The following is a 20,221-nucleotide window of genomic DNA, read 5'->3' as shown; positions in this document are numbered from 1 at the left end:
CTCCTCTCTTCTATCCATCCATCCAACCTTTCCTTATACACACCCATTTCTTCCACTTTTCCAATTCTCGGCCAATCAGAAATTTTCATACCACTCCCCACATAAAATCAGAAATACCTACAAACTTTCCTAATTCATATTATTTCTACAAGGATACTTAATTTCTACTGGGTATTTACAGATTCCGAAAAACCATTTACTTATTAACTATTTTTATTGTCCTGTTCATGGCGCAAACCCGGATTACGGAACACTTTATGGCTTATGGGAAAAAACCATCGTTAACTTCTATTCATTGTACCCGCACTATCCACTTGTTATATTTATACAAAAGATTATTTATGACTAAGATTACCTTTGGTTAATTCTAGGCAGCTCGGAGTATTTTTACTTTCTATAATCTCTGAAATATTGATTTCATCGTACATTTAATATTTTTACTCTTCAATTTTGAATACCACAACAATATTGATTCGTTTTTCATATCAGTTTTTCTTTATTTTTTGTTATTATTACAACTTACTTAAATGGCTTGCTAAATGTTCTTGTATGATTATTAATAAAACCTACTTTGGTGTTAAAAGTCCCCATTATTATTATTAAATACTATTTTTTATGCTTTTTATGGTTTTTTGGTAATAGTTTGTGTTATGCGTTAAGCGTGTTAACGTAGGTATTTGTGCAAATTGTGTTTATGTTATTGTGCAAAGTACACGTAAGAAAAAAGTTTATTATTTTTTTATAATACTTATATGGTTTGTTCATATTATTTATTATATTATTGAGAAAAATAAATATTTAGGTAATTATATTATATTTCCATAAAGCCTTTGACACGGTAGAATTTGACAAAATCCTGGAAGCACTACAAGCATGCCGCACTGACTACCGATATACAAGGTTAATTTACAATACATATAACAACGCAACTATGTTGGTGAAGCTACATAAAACACGGATCATTTCCCAATCGGCAGAGGAGTCCGACAAAGTGATACCTTATCGCCTAAACTGTTTACCACAGTATTAGAATATGCTTGTGAAAAACTTAACTGGAAAGAAAAATGCCTCAACATTGAAGGTAGAAGATAAACAAATTTAAAATTCACACACTATATAGTTTTGTTCTCGGATAACCTCAAGGAGATATGTACAATGCTACATGAACTTTAGTTAGTGTGTGCCATTGTTGGTCTTAAAATAAACATATCCAAAACAAAATTCATGAGAAACCTAGTACCTAGCGGAAATATCAATATTAGAGAAAACGAAGTAGAGCTGGTGGAAAAATACATATACCTTGGACACAATAAAGATTACAAGATACAATCAAACATGCGAACTACGAAGAAGAATAAACCTAGCATGGGCAGCCCATGGAAAACTCAAAGACATATTTAAAAGCGATATACCAATTTCTTTTTTAGTAGATGTATTTTAAATTTTGTCCCAGTGTCCAACAGAGTAATACTACTGCAAATAAGAGCCAATCCAGTAAATGTAAACATAATACAAATATACGCTCCGACTCCAGATAAAGACGACGAGGAAGTAGAGACTCTCTACCAAAGCATAGAGGATATATTAGAACGAATACCTAAACACGAAGTCAGCCTCATAATGGGGGATTTCAATGCAAAACTTGGGGCCGAACGGAAAACGTCTCTAATCGGACCTTTTGGGTTAGGACAAAGAAACGAAAGAGGTGACAGACTAGAAATATTCGCAGAAGATAACAAGCTAGTGGTTCTAAGCACATTTTATAAACTACCACCAAGGAGATTGTATACATGGAAGGCACCAGCAGATAAACCCCATAACGTAATTAGAAACCAGATAGATTATATATTGGTAAATAGAAGATTCAGAAACAGTTTTAAATCTGTCAAAACATATCCAGGAGCGGACATTGAATCTGACCACATACCTTTAGTGGGAGTCATGGATGTGAGACTGAAGACAATAAAGAAAAAGTCTAGACCTAACTACGACATGACAGCCCTGCAACATCCGAAACTTAAAAAGCAAGTGGGGGAATATATTAACAACCAAGTTAAACAACTAAAAGAAGAAAATAACATCCAACGAGAAATCAATCAATTCGAAGAAATAATTAAGAAAACTAAACAAGATCTGCTAAAACCAAACCAAGAAACAAAGAAGAAATCTTGGATGACTCCAGAAATCCTTCACTTAATGGAACGCAGAAGGTTAATTAAAGGAAATAAAGATGAATACAAAAAAATGCAGGCTTACATCAGAAGAAAAATAAGAGAAGCTAAAGAAAATGAAGCTGTAGAGAAATGTAAAGAAATAGAAAGACTACAAGCCAAGCATGACAATTTTAATGTACACAAAAAGGTAAAAGAAATAACGGGTACTTTTAAAAAGCGAACACAAATGAAACTCATAGACACCAATGGAAAATTAATCATTGACACCCAAGAGATGAAAGACAAATGGAGAATATATTTGGAAACACTTTTTCAAGATTAAAGAACGGATTATAGGCATCCATTTTCAGAGAGGATGACGAGCCCGGACATACTTAAATCCGAGGTAGAAGAAGCAATAAAACGGATGAAAAGCAGGAAAGCTGTAGGGCCTGATAATATGGAAGCTGAATTTTTAAAACTCTTGGAGGAAGAAGGAATAAATTGGATCACGGCTGTCTTCAATAAAATATACAATACAGGAATCATCCCTGATAAATGGCTAGAATCAGAATTCATAGCGATACTAAAAAACAGGGGACTAAAAAGTGCGAAGAATATCGAACAATCAGCCTAATGAGCCACATGTTGAAACTGTTTCTTAGAGTCATCCATGGAAGAATTTATAAGAAGTGCGAGGAACAAATATCGGACAGACAGTTCGGCTTCATAAACGCAGTGTGTACCAGAGAAGCACTTTTCGAAGTACAGGTACTGATTCAAAGATGCAGGGACGTTAACTGCGACTTATACGCATGCTTGATCGACTATAAAAAGGCATTTGACAGAGTTCAACATCAAAAGACGATAAACATTTTAAAAGAAGCAGACCTGGATGACAAAGACCTCAGAATAGTTTCAGAACTATACTGGAATCAGACCGCATAAATGAAAATTAACGGAGAAGAAACAGATCACATAAAAATACTACGCGGAATTAGACAGGGATGTATCCTATCGCCGTTGATATTTAATATGTACTCAGAGAAAATTTTTAACGAGGCTCTTTACGGAATAGACGAAGGCATCCTTCTAAATGGTGAAAGAGTAAATAAACAATGTTAGATATGCCGACGACACCATGGTGATAGCAGATAGTTTAGAGGGACTTCAGAGGCTAATGGACAGAATAAACGAGTACAGTCAACAGTACGGACTAAACATTAATACCCACAAAACGAAACAAATGATTATCAGCAAGGAGAATATAAATAGGGCTCATCTTTACATTAATGGGACACAGATAGAGCGAGTAAAACAGTATTGCTACCTGGGAACTATTATAAACGAACAGTGGAGCAATGTACAGGAAATAAAGTGCCGCATAGGAAAGGCAAGAACGGTCTTTAACAAAATGAGCGCCATCTTCAAAAGTCACAACATATCCCTAGATACAAAAATGAGACATTTGAGATGCTATGTTTTCTCTGTGTTGTTGTACGGGGCGGAGGCATGGACGCTTACAGACACCACTATTAAAAAACTTGAAGCATTTGAGATGTGGCTTTATAGAAGAATGCTGAGAATATCATGGACAGCAAGGATCACGAACAAGGAAGTTCTAGAAAAAATTAAGAAGGAACCAGAGATTGTGTTTACAATCAAACGCATAAAATTGCAATATCTGGGACACGTTATGAGAAATCAGCACCGTTACTCCCTGCTGCAGTCTATATTGCAAGGTAAAGTCAAAGGTAAGCGAGGACCCGGTAGAAGGAGAATATCATGGCTGCGGAATTTAAGAACATGGTTTAAGAAAACCTCAACGAAGGTGTTTCGAGCCGCAGCGAGCAAGGTCATGATTGCCAATATGAGTTCCAACATCCGAAACGGATAGGAACCAGAAGAAGAAGAACCAATTTCTTTAAAACGTAAAACATTTGACCAATGTGTGTTGCCTGTGATGACCTATGGTGCCGAAACTTTGACATTGACAGCTACAACTTCTAAAACGCTGCAAATAGCTCAGAGGAAAATAGAAAGGTCAATGCTGAATATATCGCTTAGTGAACGAGTTAGAATTGAAGATGAAGAACAGGAGTTATCGATGTAACTTCCCGAATTGCCACACTGAGATTGAACTGGGCCGGAAACGTCGCTCGAATTAGTGAAGAAAGGTGGACGAAGAGATTGCTTGAGTGGAGACCGAAGTTAGACAAAAGAAGTAGAAGAAGACCTCCTACTCGTTGATCTGACGATCTCAAGAAAATGAAAAGAAATTGGATAAAAAGTGCTCAAGAGCACAATGGACAAAAATAAGGGAGGCCTATGTCCAGCAGTGGACACAAAGGGCTGAGTGATGATTATGTTGATGAGTATTTTAACACTTAACTCTCTTTAGGCACAGGGCACAGAATTTATCACAAATTTACTTCACACAACGCGCTGTTGCAGTCTAAAACTATTTTTTATTTATTCACCGGGAGAAGATCCTTACAGCTGAGGGCCTAACACTATTACTAATTGTAATATATTGATTAGGCTAACGAAATATATTGATTAGACGTATCGAAATTGCCAGGGCCACTTTCATAAAGATGAGGAAATTCTTCTGCAACAGAGATATAAGCATCCCTCTCCGATTAAGAGTGCTAAGGGACTATGTATTTAACACGCTACTATACGGTGTAGAGGCCTGGACTCTCAAGCAGAACAATATAAAAAATATTGAAAGTTTCGAGATGTGGTGCTACCGTCGAATGCTAAAGATAAGTTTTGTTGAAAGAGTTACAAATTTTGAAGTAATGCGAAGGATAGGAAAAGATCCAGAAATTTTGTCAACGATCAAACGAAGAAAACTCCAATATTTGGGCCACCTGATGAGAGGACATAAATACGCATTACTTCAAAATATAATGCAAGGAAAAATAGAAGGAAAACGGAATCCAGGCCGTAGAAAAATGTCATGGTTGCGTAATTTGAGAGAGTGGTTTGGCTGTACCACTAATGAACTCTTTAGGTCAGCTGTAAACAAGATCAGGATAGCCTTGATGATTTCCAATCTCCGATAGGAGTGGCACAAGAAGAAGAAGAAGATTAGGCTAAAATGCTAGATATTGTGTTTAGTTATCATCATCATCATCATCAGTGGCGGTACAGCTCTTTATGAGCCAAAGCCTTCTTCAGAACAATCCTCCATTCGCCCCTGTCTCTGGCAACTCTTCTCCATGCTCTAATTCCGATAGACTTCAAATCATTTTCTAGGTTGTCTTGGTACCTAAGTATCGGTCTTCCTCTTCTTCGTTGTCCGATCGGCCCTCTTCGGTCAAAAACTTTTCTGACTATGGCATCTTCCTCTCGTCTGATTACATGACCTATCCATCTGAGGCGTGCTACCTTAACGAATTTTACAACGTCAGATTCTCCAAATCTTCTATACAACTCAAAATTGTAACACCTGCGCCACAAACCTTGTTCTTTTATGCCTCCATATATTCGTCTTAGTATTTTTCGCTCAAAACGTTTGAGCAATTCTTGGTCATTCTGTGTTATTATCCAAGTTTCTGAACCATATGTTCGCACTGGTTGTTATTAGTGTTTTGTATACAGTCAGTTTAATTTTTCTAGGCATTTTTGAGACCATCTGTCTTCTTAAGCCATAGTAACACTTATTGGCGAGCACTATTCTTCTTTTTACTTTTTCACTGACGTTGTTATCTTTGGTTAGCAGCGACCCTAAGTATATGAAGGTGGAACACCTTCCAGTTCTAGGTCATCAATTATTATTCGTGTGGGTGTCGGGTAGCTTGACCTAGTGCAACACATATATTTGGTCTTTTGAACATTTATATTTAGTCCCATTCTATGTGCAGATGCTCTTAATGACCGAAATGCTTCAGTCAGAGATTCTGTGGACCTACCTATGATGTCTATATCATCTGCGCCTCCGACAATTTGTACTGATTTGTCCGACATTCGTAGTAATCTGCGACTCTCGAATTATTTTTTCTAATGCCAGGTTAAATAAGAGACACGATAGTCCATTACCCTGTCTTAGTCCATTTTTGCAATGGAAGGGTCTTGAGAGATCGTTTTGGATTTTTACCATGCTCTCTGCACCTGTGAGTGTAAGTTCAGTTAACCGGACAAGATCAAATGGAATGCGAAATTCTACCATAGCAAGTAGAAGTTTATTTCTATTAACGGAGTCGTATGCGGCTTTAAAGTCAACAAATATGTGGTGGGTGTCGACGCCGAACTCTAGGGTTTTTTCAAGGATCTGCCTCACTGTAAATATCTGGTCCGTTGTTGATTTATTAGGACGGAAACCGCACTGATATCCTCCCACTATTAGTCTTTTGTACAATACGTTGGACAACACTTTATATGCCATATTGAGTAGAGTGATGCCTCTATAATTATCACACACCATCATGACTCCCTTTTTGTGTATAGGACACAGTACACCTAACTTCCAGTCTGTGGGTGTTTCTTTCTGTTGCCAGATTGCAGTTATCAGTTTATGCATGTGTTTCATGAGGGGGTCGCCGCCATTTTTGAAAAGTTCGGCAGGGAGATTATCCGAACCGGGAGCTTCATTATTTTTCAGTGTTGCGATGGCTTCTCTAATTTCTTCTTCGGTGGGGGTGGTTGCCGATCATCTTCATTCATTTGAAACATGGGATCCTCAATCTCGCCATCTTCGTGGTTGCCGCTAAGCAGTTCTTTAAAATGGTCGGCCCATCTGTTTAGTATCTGTTCTTTGTTACTAATTATAGAACCGTCCCTATCTTTACAGGCTATTATTCTGGGTATTGTGTTTAGTTAGCAAATAAAAAATGTTCGACACAATTGTTTACTCAGGATTAATGTTATCTGTACTAATTATTATGATTGATTGACTAATTCAGTCAGAGTAGAGGGTCAAATATATAGTTTCATGGAATTATTGTCTATTATAGATTCATCATTATATTTTTTGAACTGTTACCCTTTGTTAATATTTTTTATTTTCTTTAGTTTTTTATATTTTTACAATTTTTTAAGCTAAAACAGCTAAAATTAAAATACAGAAATAAACTTACCTAAATCCAAACGAAAACAAGGAAATTTCAGCAATCAACGCATAATCAGGAACCATCATGGAAACCGGTCTAAATAAAGCTTTGAGATTATCTGGAAGTTCTGTGCGTCCAGCATATCCAGGATTCATTGTAATGAAAACCGCGCAAGATTCCTTTAGCGGTATTTCTGTTCCCTCGAAGAAGAATGAGTCCAAACGGGCTTGCTGAGCTTTTTGAATTGTAGCTATTTGTTGGGCAACCTAAACAAATTTGAAATATATGTTAAAAAAATTTAAGAATTTTGTAATATTACATTATATAATATTATTTATTATATATAAATAAAATAAATACAAAATCTCAGATATCTTTTAGCTACAGAAGCTACCGAGTACGATCCCCTTCCCTTATCAGTTGGCCCAATTATGCAATTTGCAGTTTAGGTCAATTACCATAAACAAATTATAGTCTTCATGTTTTTATAAGTTCTCATATTAATTAATATGGCATTTTGATTAACATCTATTAAAAACATTACCCTTATGGTTTTTTATTTATTTTTAACAATAAAAAAAAATCACTAAACCCTGGTTATGCATTCACTTAATTATGTCAACATACGTTGATTTTTTTATAATTACGGTAAATCCAGAGGTAGCTATGGAAAATGACACGAAAACAACAATATTGTCAGTTAATGTCAAATGTATTTTATAGTATTGTAAAGATTTTTGCCGTTTGTGGATTGTACAATGGATCGAGATAAAGTTATCGATGAGAAAATTTGTTCAATCATTATTAGATTTTTTAATTCTGGAAAATCCAATTTAGAAATCGCATATGTTTGTTGCAATTTTATGTAGCAGTTGAGCAATTTGTGCTTGTCAAATTTAACGTGATACTTGGCCGATTTGAAATTAGGCTCCACCCACGATGCGCATTCGACCACAACAGAATTCGTCCTTATTATTTCTTGGCACTTCGAAGTGCAAAGTACTTGTATAGTCTGCGACAAAGTTTTTTTTTATTTTACTTATGTTTAAAGTTACTGTGTGTTGAAGAAATATCGTATTACAATAGATTTGACTTTTTAAATAAATATTGTTAAGTACTTTAAATTATAAACATGGATTTTCATTCAAAATTAGAAGGCAAAGTCTTGTCTGGACAAACGAGGGAGGTAATAGCAAATGTAATTATTTTTATGCAGAGAGAAGCGATGCAAAATCCGAATGTTAAAGATTTAAAAAAGTTCAAGAGCGTGCTTCCTTAGCAACGGGAGTAAGTATAGAAACTATAAAACGGATCTCTCGTGAAATGAAAAATATAGAAGAAGGTGCTTCTACATCATTTTCGACGCCAAACAAAAGAATGAGATCTGCCCCAAAATCCAACTTGGACGATTTTGACAAAGGTTTACTTCGGCGTATAATAATAAATTATTATGTCACGGAAAAACGAGTTCCTACATTGAGACATATAACAAAAAAAATTAATGAAGACAATATTTATACAGGGTATTATTCTATTGTAAAGAAATAAACAAAAGATTAAAATATTTATAACTTACTAAAACGCTAAATTATTTACTATTTACGATCAAAAAACGAAAACTGCAATACTTGGGACACATTACAAGAGGCGAAAGATATGAACTGCTTCGAATAATTATGCAAGGGAAAATAGCAGGAAAAAGGTCCATAGGAAGAAAACGAAACTCCTGGCTAAAGAATCTACGGGAATGGTATAGCTGTAGCAGCAACGAATTGTTTCGGTCAGCAGTTTCGAAAATACGTATAGCCCTGATGATCGCCAACCTTCGGAACGAAGATGGCACTTGAAGAAGAAGAAGAAAATGCTAAGATGCCAAAGATCCGAAGAATAAAATTATACGACTATAATATAAAATATGTATTACGACAACTCTAGTATAAAAATTGAGTAATAAACGTTTCGTCGGTATGTTCCAGGTATAAGATTAACTACTCTTCTTTTATTCTTATACAGTTTACTGTAATGCAAATGTAAAGCTTTCATCTCTGCCAATATTCCTCTTATAAAATTACAGAACGAGACATTTATAGAAGTGTTCGAAAAAACTGCCGCTTCAACATGACTGAATGGTCAATATTAATGAGTCAAATAAAATATAATTATTAGAAGAATTTTTTTACCAAACAAAATATTTTGTATTTTGAGAAAAATTTCCGAAGGAAAAATTTAAACGTCAAAATAACATACAATATAGATATATCATAGAAGTTCCATTAATAAATAAGGTCACTCTCTGTAAACTTGTAGTATGGAGTGTACCAAGGAGGCGAAGATACCGAGCGCATTATGTATCTCTTTTCCTCCGAATGTGTTCTCACTTAATTTTCTACGCAGGTGGACAAATTGGGCAGACACGAATTGAGGACTAAAATGAAATTTTAAGTAAGGGTTTACTTTACTTTTATACCTGAAAAAATCGCACGAATTGAGGACCAAGACTTCAAGAAGGTATAAAATATTATTAAAAGTACGAATTCCAATAATCATAGATATTTATTGCCTATTTAAGAAACAATATTTTAAACATAAAAGCGTTACACATATTTACATTTAATATTTATAAAAATAAAAGAGGTACACATATTTACATTTAATAATTATACTTTGTGAAAACATGATGCAAATTTTATAAAATCTATTCGTTTCAACAAAAAAAGTTATAATATTCCGACATTTTAGAAGTTAACATGTTTCATCTTCGCCTAACAATTTTGTTCTTACATTTAACAGGCTCCGTCACGCTTTGAATACGAATGTAAGTATCTGTTTGAAAATTGTTCAAAACGTTTACAAATAAATACAACGAAGGGTGCAACGAACAGAAATTTGAATTAAACTGAGAGTGAAAGCGTGCATGCATTTGTAGAATTTTCTGTAGTTACAGCTGCTTGAACCCAAAGTGTTGGTGGAAATAAAGAATTTTCACCAACATAATTGTCTATTAAATAGTCCGCAAAATCTACCGCAGCTTTATGCAGATGATTTGGCTGAAATTCAGCCAAATCCAAAGCAAAACATTCTCCAACCTCCTCTGGTTTTAAAAAAGATAGTCCAAAAAGACACCTCAGCCACTTTCCACTTTCACTTTTTCCATCCTAATATTCTTTAGCCAAGCCTAAACTCTGTATTTTCCTATACTAAGCTTGACCAAGATGAAACCTGCATCCAACGATCTTTGTGGTGGGCCATTGTGCAGAAATTGCTTTATGGATAGCTAATTCATAATCAGCTACAATAATTTTTGGAGCAAATATTAAATTAGAATTGCGACACTTTTCTTTAAGAATAACAAAAAGTTTTTCATATGTTGACCAAAGTTTATTCAGTAATAAGCAAAAAGCCACAGGTATATAATGTCCGTTTTCTACAACATGAAGTGTGAACAATTGTAAAAAGTATTTCGTACACTTTGTCACAATTACACATAAATTTCAAATTAGTGTCATACGAAAATACCACAATATTGTTAATATGATCAGTAGCCAAGAGAAACGGTTCATTTTTTATTGTTTTTAAATTTAATGTTTGTAAAATATCTAACGCATCGGATATACAGGTTGGTAAACGCGGTTGGATTTGATGTCTCTTGTAATACGTACTATTTCTTACGTAGGTAATGTTTTTTATTGTCAAAGAATTCATATCATCACTGTTCTCCCTTATTACAGAATGGATAATTTTTGTTGGTCGCTCTGTGATATCTTCTATGGCTTTCTGTTTGCTTGCCGTACTCAAAATTTGTCTATTTAATTTTTTTATATCATTTTCATGATTGTGCACTGTTTCTTTTCGGGAAATTGTATTATCTACACCTAGCGTAAACAATTTTGGGTTACATTTATTTACCGTACATGTCCAAAACTTTTCACCACTTTTAAGCACTTTTTTTCACGATACTTATAATCATCCAACACAAGTAACGAGTTTTCCTTTTCACTTAAGATCATTTTAATTTTACTCATTTTGACTACCTTTCAAGACAGCTCAAAATAAACTAAATCTAAAATAATATTTAGACAGATCTAAACTTCTACAGGGGACATTGCATAATTAGTTGGACGGGTGGAATTTGTATGGCGGAAATATTTGATATATTATTTTTAATTTATGTTTTAATGAAACTTGGAAATAGGGGATGATTTTGTTATTATTTTGAATGGAAAATACGCCAACTTTTAACTGAAGAATAATTGGTATCATTTATTTCGTAAGATGAGAGAGTGGTAAACCTGGCTCAAATTGTCGATGTCGGTTCTTTTGTTTATTGCCGATGAGTTCTTGAGGATCTCACACATTTCAATAAAGGAGCGTTTCTGATGTTTGTTTTGTTTCGCCAGTATTTTGGTATTTGTGAAATCAATGTGATGTTTAGTGGAAATGGCGTGAAAGAGGGTTTGGAAAGTCTGATGTCGCTTTTGTGTGAAGTTATACGCCCTAGAAGAGATCGACTAGTCTGGCCAATGTAGCAGGAGTTGCATTCTGAACAGGGTATCTGATAGACAACATTAGTGTGCTCTAACGAGCTTAGTGGAGTTTTAGACTTGGAGAATAACTTTCCAATGGTTTTAGTATTTTTTAGGGATATTTTGACGGATAAGTTTTTGAATAGTTTAGTAAGCTTGTTCGTAATTTGTGGGAAATAGGGAAGAGAAGCATATTTTGTGGCTAGTTTTGGGGTTAACGGGGAAATGTTCGTCTGTATGCTATTGGATATGGAGGCTAGTATTGCACCGTTAGGTGCTTCCGAAATAGAATGACCATAGCTTTTAGAGAAAAGATATCTGTTGATGATGGATATGGGGTAAGAGTTATCAATGAGAATGGATTTGAGTAAATCCAAAGATTCCCTCTTGTACCGCGTATGGGTCAACGTGTGTACTCTAAAGCTAAGAGCTTGTACAAGGTTATGTTTGTATCTTATTGGGTGTGTAGAGTGGTAATTTAAGAACCGGTTGCTCGCCATGTCTTTCCTGTACCACGTAGTGCCCAATGTGTTACTATGTGTGCGTATGATTCGCATATCCAAAAACGGTATGCTGTTATCAACCTCCAATTCACAAGTAAATTGCAGGTGAGGATCAACGCTATTGAAGACTGATAAGGTGCTTAAAATCTTATCAGGTGGTGTTGCTAGGATCAAGTCGTCGACATAACGCTTTACAAAGGGAACCTGGAAATCTAACTTACTGATACTCTCATTGATAAGGTCATCGAGTACGAAATTAACTAGAATGGGGGAAATGGACGATCCCATGGGAGTTCCAAAGATTTGGCGATAATATTTGTCATTAAATATTAGATAATTGGTGTCAAACGTCAGTTTTAATAATTCCGAGAATATTTCCCATGATACTGGACTGTGTGGTTGGATTTCATTCCAATGGTTCCGGAGTGACGTGACGACGCTGGAGAGTGGGAGGTTAGAAAACAGTGATACTACATCGAAGCTTACTAAGACATATTCTCTTGGTATATATATATATATATATATATATATATATATATATATAAAATATAAGAATAGATATGAGGCAAATACTTTTTGCGAAAGCTTAAGATATTAACAAAGAGTTTTACTTATACTTTCCCTTACAATTATTAACTGTAACCTCAAAATTAAAACATTAGTTTCCATAACGCATTAGTCAATATTACCTAACTGCTTTTTAACAAATACCATTTTTATATTACAAACGTATGTTTCTCTTTTGGTAAAATGTATAAGCTAGATATTTTATTTAAGTTCAAAGTCATACAATATAATAATGTTTTCATTTGCTTCCTTGCGGTTCTCCGAAAACATTCTCTAAATAAATTCTACTTAATGAAAAGGTTTCCAGTTCACATTTACGTGTAACCGAGTGTTTTCGTTTACAGCAATAAACGTTACTCAACCTGATTGAGTAGAAAACGTTTTTCTCAAACCATTTCATACATCCACCGTATCTGGTTTGTAGATTTAATAAATATATTTTCATTAAACTCGGCTTCAGTAAATGGTTTTTAGAGCTGAAAATAATATGTTTTGAAACTTTACGACTAAAAGATTTAATCAGAATTATGTTCTTTCGTAAGTAAATATAATACGAATACAAAAGTTGAAAAGAAAATAGATTGAACAGACATTTTGCAACATATTTCCTACTTTTCAATTGCGTAAATAAATTGGATAAATTCTAATTTAACGCAGCTGTTTCTTTTAAGGGAAATCATAAAATTACTCTTCAATCTTGCTTACTGTTAAATGCATTATGGGTCTTTCTGGATATTTATCTTTAAATAAATTACACACTATAATCTAAGTTTAAGATCTGTGCATACCCAATAATTTATTATGAGTACTTTAATTCTTTGCTTTACACTTAAATAAATTTTTTTTCTACTGTAAATTAATTCTAAGCAGTAACACAGATCATTTACGAATTAATACAACAATTATTGTGTTACTTAATTGTTCTTGAACGTCAATAAAATAATGAAAATTTAACAAAAACTAGACGCTACTTTTTTGCAAGGACCCTTAAGCTAGCGGGGACACATCAGCGGAATCCAATTTAACCTACATAATATTTTTTCACCCATTTTTCACTAATTTATTACCACCCTAATAATTTTTCACCACCAAACCAACCTTAAGGGGAGCGATTCTGCTGGTTTAACGTTCAAGATAGCAGAATTTAAAAAAAAACTTTTTGTTGATGGCATATTTTTTCACTAATTTATTACCACCCTAATAATTTTTCACCACCACACCTTAATGGGAGCGATTCTGCTGGCTTAATGTTTAAGCTAGCAGAATTAAAAAAAAACTTTTTGTTGATGGCATATTTTTTCACCCATTTTCACTAATTTATTACCAACCTAATATTTTTTCACCATCAAACCACCCTTAAGGGGAGCGATTCTGCTGGCTTAAGGTTTAAGCTAGCAGAATTAAAAAAATATTTATGATATACCACAGTGTTCTGCTACGTTTTTACGAATTTATTACAACTTTAGTAATTTTTCACCCCTTACTACCCCTTTAACAAAAATTAAATAAATTTGTTTTTTCAAAAATACTTCAATACATTTACACGGTGTGTGTGCGAGTGTGTGTGTGAAAAACACTTCTGTTGTAATAATTGGTATATTTAATTAAAAATTACTACTTACCTATTACTTATTAATTACTTACTAAAAGTACTACAAATTTCACTGAAGATGGACTGATAAGTCCAAAAACGTTTTGAACTTAATCCTTTAGGATTTTTAAAATTTAATTAAATATACCAATTGCAACAGTGTTTTACTTCAATGTTCGAGTTTATTAACTATATATGATATACAGCTAACTCACGGCAATGATCCCTTTTTAAGTTGTAAAATTTTGTTAAAAAATAGGCAATGTACAAAACAACAATATTGCAATGTTTAGCATATAAAAAAGTTGGTGAAGTTGGTGTTTGTGTAAATTCTAGCATTTAAAGATGTAAACTACTTTCCTTATTTTAATTTCTAGTATTTATGGGAATTATCTTCCACACTGACACATACGGATTTCAAAATTGGAGAGTTATTGGAAAACAGATCCACTATTCAACTTTTTTTGCAGAACATCGGAAGAGATCTGTTTCTTATGATTTTAAGGTGCTTAATCTTCATCCATAATCCAATGAGACCGAATGTTATTCCTGAAGATCGGTTTTATTGAATAAGAACAGTTATAGACTTGTTAATAATAAAATGACTGCTTTGCATTATCCAGTAAAAGAATTATCACTAGATGAATCGATGGTACCGTGAAAAGTTAGACTTAGTTTTAAACAATATACTAAACAAAAGACATAAAAGACGATATCAAGGTTAGAATTAATTCGTAAATTAATTTATAAAAAAGCAAAGAAAGACGGAATATCGCACGCCAACATTTACCTATAAATAATTGCTAATAAATCGAAAAAACGCTAAACGAAAACGAAAAGATGCAGAGTATGTCCTATCCTATAAAGAAAAAACCCCATTTATGAGTGTGTGGATTGTGCCGAGAAACCAGATCTCTCCGTGGGCGATTCTTTCAAACATTTCCATAAACAAAATAAATAAGTTAATATTTTTTGTAATAACCTTTAACTTTTACCTATATTCAACTGACAATAAATAAAAAATTGACAAAGATTTAAAATACAAATATCTTTAAATTTTTAAAATGCTGCTAATATAAATTTATTTTACTACGCAATATCAGCTGTTCTGACCAACCGGTAATTTCGGTCTCATTTGATTATACCTACTTAAAATATTTATATCCTAAAATGTTTTCCAATATAAATTCTTTATGTTATACACCTAATCTTAAAATTATGTTTTGACCAATTGTTAATACTCTTCTTATTTAAATAATACTAAAATATTAAATACCTAAATTATTTTTCAAATTTTCGTCTACCTAATGAATACAAATCTTTTAACAATAGGTGCGCACGGTCCCGACGACCCTCCTTTACAATCAGATAAATGATGTAATAGACGTAATAAAATTATTTCAATTTGAATATTTCTTATCTGGTAATTTATTCTGTGAAATATAAAAATTCCATTGTATTTACTAAAACTCGACTTGATTTCAGTTATTTTATATTCATAAAAGGGAGTAACGATTCGATTTCGCTTAGCCATGTAATACGACTCGAATCAGAGTCAATTTTTTAAAACAGGTAAAATTTATAGTTTTTGGAATAAAGTGTTTTCATATTTTTAATATTTAAACATTAAAAAAATAAATATTAGTTAGTATAGAATAACGTTTAAAAATGTTTTTCAATTAGGGTAGTTGAGAAAAACATGACTAGGGTGGTAAAAATATAGTAAAATTCTAGCAGAGCAGAGTAGTAAGGGGTGACAAATTACTAAAGTTATAATAAATTCGTAAACACCTAGCAAAACACTGTGGTATATCATAAATATTTTTTTTTAATTCCGCTGGCTCGAATATTAAGCTAGCAGGAACGTTTCCAAATAAGATTGGTTTAGAGATGGAAACTTATCAGGGTAAAAATACTTTTTTATGTCAGTTATAAGTAAAGGATAGTGAAATTGTAAAAAAAGATTTTTTTCACGTTAAATTTTAACCTAACAGAATTATTGACTTATCACAAGGGGTAGTTTAGGTGTGAAAAATTACTAGGGTGGTAATAAATTAGTAAAAACTTAGCAGAATACTGTGGTATTTCAAAAATACGTTTTATTTTGCTGGTTCAAATATTCAGCTAGTAGGAGCGTTTTTGAATAGGTTTATGGAAGCAAAATTATCAGGATGGTTTAGTATAGTAGTTTAGTTTAGTATAAACTTAACAAAACACTTTTTTATTTCAGTTTAAAGTAGTGGACAGTAAATTTGAAAAATAAATTTCTCCTTAAATTTTATTCTAACACAATTATTGACTTTTCACGAGGGGTAGCTAAGGGGTGAAAAATTACTAGGATGGTAGCAAATTTGTAAAAACCTATCAAAACACTGTGGTATATTATAAATATGTTTTTTTAATTCTGCTAGCTTGAACCGCAAGCCAGCAGAATGGCTTCCCTTAAGGGTGGTTTGATAGTGAAACAATATTAGGGTGGTAATAAATTAGTGAAAAATGGGTGAAAAAATATGCCATTAACAAAAAGTTTTTTTTTAATCGTGCCATCTTGAACCTTAAGCCAGAAGAACCGCTCCCATTAAGGGTAGTTTGGTGGTGAAAAATTATTAGGGTGGTAATAAATTAGTGAAAAATGGGTGAAAAAATAATATGTCATCAACAAAAAGTTTTTTTTTTAATTCTGCTAGCTTGAACCTTAAGCCAGCAGAATCGCTCCCATTAAGGGGGGTTTGGTAGTGAAAAATTATTAGGGTGGTAATAAATTAGTGAAAAATTGGTGAAAAAATATGCCATCAACAAAAAGTTTTTTTTTAATTCTGCTAGCTTGAACCTTAAGCCAGCAGAATCGCTCCCCTTAAGGTTGGTTTGGTGGTGAAAAATTATTAGAGTGGTAATAAATTAGTGAAAAATTGGTGAAAAAATATGTTATCAACAAAAGATATTTTATTCTGCTACCTTGAACCTTAAGCCAGCAGAATCGCTCCCATTAAGGGTGGTTTGGTGGTGAAAAATTATTAGGGTGGTAATAAATTAGTGAAAAATGGGTGAAACAATATGCCATCCACAAAAAGTTTCTTTTTTGAATTCTGCTGGCTTGAATCTTAAGCCAACAGAATCGCTCCCCTTAAGGTTGGTTTGGTGGTGAAAAATTATTAGGGTGGTAATAAATTAGTGAAAAATGGGTAAAAAAATATTACGTAGGTTAAATTGGATTCCGCTCATGTGTCCCCACTAGCTTAAGGGTCCTTTTTTTGCAATGATAAATATTTCAATTTATGTCCGCTAGAGCTTAACTTTTATACCGTTTTCGAATCAGCTCATTTTTATTGATCTAATAATTTCACCAGATACAGAGTCATTACCTTAATGTGTATCACTCTGTATAATTAAATTTGGTTGTAAAATGTAGGTCAATTAAAAATCGACGTGTATTAGATTTTTTTCAAAGGGCTTCTAGTTTAGGAGGTATCCGATTTATTTCATACTTTGCGGACACAGTATATAATGAAAATACATATTTGTAGTCTGAATTACTATTCTCAATCAAAAGTATCAGTAGCAGCAGAAATAAATGAATTAGAAAAAGTATTAGAGTATTAGCTAAAATATTGACAAGCTCGTTAAGTCAAGCTCGGTTGGTTCCGATTTCGGCTCGGCTCGCAAAAAATTTGGTTTGGCTCGAAACTTGGCTCACAAGAAACAAACCGGCTTGAGATCGTAGCTTGGCTCCTTAAACGAGTCTTGAGCCTTAAGTCAAGCCGAGCTAAGCTCGAGCTTGTGACCATCCCTACCAGCAATAGCAACTACTCCGAAAAGTTTATACAACACAAAATCGTCACAGGAAAGCAACAGCTTGATTGTGAAGATAAAGATAGCAGTCCTTTCAATATCCATTTAACCTTAAATAAACTTTTCGACACAAAAACTTCTGCTCCTAAAGCTGACATCATACCTTTAGTATTCTTCAAAAACTACCAGCCAATGCTAAATGTGCTCTTTTAAACATTTTAAAACGAAAATGGTTCAATCTTCCCAACCTCCTGGAGAAACTTCTAGGAGAAATAATTATAATCTCAAACCTTCTTCTTCAGGTTCCTTCTCCTATCGGAGGTTGGAAATCATCATCGCTAACTTAATTTTATTGGCCGCGCTTCTGAATAATTCTAATGAGCTGCAACCGAACCACTCTCTCAAATTTCTTAGCCAGGATATTTTGCGTCGTCCTTGGTTTCTCTTCCCTTGTATCTTCCCTTGCATAATTAATCTAAGTAATACGTACTTCTCGCCCCTCATTATATGACCCAGATATTGAATCTTTCTAATTTTAACAGTTTTTATGACTTCACATTCTTTCTTCATTCTTTGTAACATCTCTATATTAGTTACTTTTTCAGTCCACGATATTCTGTGGATTCTCCTGAAGCACCACATCTCAAAGGAGTTTAATTTTTTGATTTCAGACTGTTTTATTGTCCACGCTTCCATGCTGTATAGTAAAGTAGAAAAACGTATCATCATAGCATTCTTGCGTGGATCTCTAGATTAAGGTTACGGTTGCAAAGTAAGTTCTTTAATTTTATGAACTGCTTTAAGTCTATAAAGCAAGCATATATGTCCTGATTCATATCCAGACATCGTTGTGTCAGAACATTGACTCCGAATAATGCTTCTCTAGTTCCTAGACCCTTTTTAAAACCCATCTGTGAATCACTTAATTTTTGTTCTAATTTCATGTGGATTCTGTTATGTATGATTTTAAGGAAGGTTTTCAATGTGTGGCTCATTAATGCAATTATCCGATAGTCATTGCAATCTTTAGCATTTGTGATTTTTGGAATCGTTACAAAAGTTGAGAGAAGCCATTTTTTGGGTATGTGTCCCGTCTTGTATATGGAGTTAAAAAGGTCTACCAAGACATCAATATTATCTTCATCAATTATCTTCAATAGTTCAATTGGAATATTATCGGGTCCTGGAGCTTTTCTACCTTTTGTGTGTTTTATGGCATAAATAACTTCCTCTTTCATTATTTCTGGTCCCGTGATTTTTCCATCAACTTCTAATTGTTCTACTTTTTGGTCATAAAATAAAATCTCAAACCTAACAATCCATAATTTAAAATTTTCTCAGAATGACCCATTTTACTCACTAAGAGCAGGGTGTGGGTTACTTAGGCAAGGAAAAATTTTGTATCTCAATGGCATTGTAAGCTCTTCTTACTCTGACGTTACACATTACGCCGAAAGAATCTACATTACTTAATTAGTTCTATTATTATCCGCTAGTTGGCATCATTTTTAATGCAAATTATTTTACAAATAATTTTTGCACGTCCGAATTTTTTTATCGGTGGCATCCTTTGATGTCCTGCCAGGGAGGCTCAGTGAACAAGTGAGTTAGCTACCATATAAATTTGTTGTCTTGTATCAAGGTAACACAGAAGTATTGCGAGAAATGGGCAAATAATGCGAAATAATAAACACAATAAAAATAAGAAAGTTACAATATCTGGGACACGTAATGAGGGGACAGCGATATGAACTGCTAAGGCTGATAATACAGGGAAATATAAGAGGAGGAAGGAGTATAGGAAGAAGGAGATTATTATGGTTGAAGAATTTTAGGGACTGGTTTAAATTCAGTTCTATAGAACTCTTCAGAACAGTAGTAGATAGAGTAAATGTAGTGATGATTAAAGCTCGGATTATAGGCAAAATGCCTTTTTTGCCTATTATAATTGTTTTTTGCACTTTTTGCCTTTTTTCGTAAATTCCGCCTATTTGTGCCTTTTTTAAAATTTCATGGTACTACCCATGATATTATTCTA

General features: G+C 33.5%; 1 protein-coding gene across 2 annotated transcripts in view; it reads right to left on the bottom strand.

The window, feature by feature from the left end:
- Positions 1-20,221, bottom strand: part of LOC140449818 (dynein axonemal heavy chain 1-like) — a 1,063,244-nt gene that overhangs the window by 722,903 nt on the left and 320,120 nt on the right. For both annotated transcript variants that reach the window (XR_011951893.1, XM_072543176.1), the window contains exon 24: positions 7,238-7,476. Coding sequence is in view for 1 of the 2 variants with exons in the window: in XM_072543176.1 (XP_072399277.1) it covers positions 7,238-7,476 (239 nt within the window). In the remaining variant the exon portion in view is untranslated. The remainder of the gene's footprint in view (positions 1-7,237; positions 7,477-20,221) is intronic.

This window comes from Diabrotica undecimpunctata, chromosome 9 (assembly GCF_040954645.1).
Source record: "Diabrotica undecimpunctata isolate CICGRU chromosome 9, icDiaUnde3, whole genome shotgun sequence".
Lineage (NCBI taxonomy): Eukaryota > Metazoa > Arthropoda > Insecta > Coleoptera > Chrysomelidae > Diabrotica > Diabrotica undecimpunctata.
This window is presented reverse-complemented; position numbering and strand designations above follow the sequence as displayed.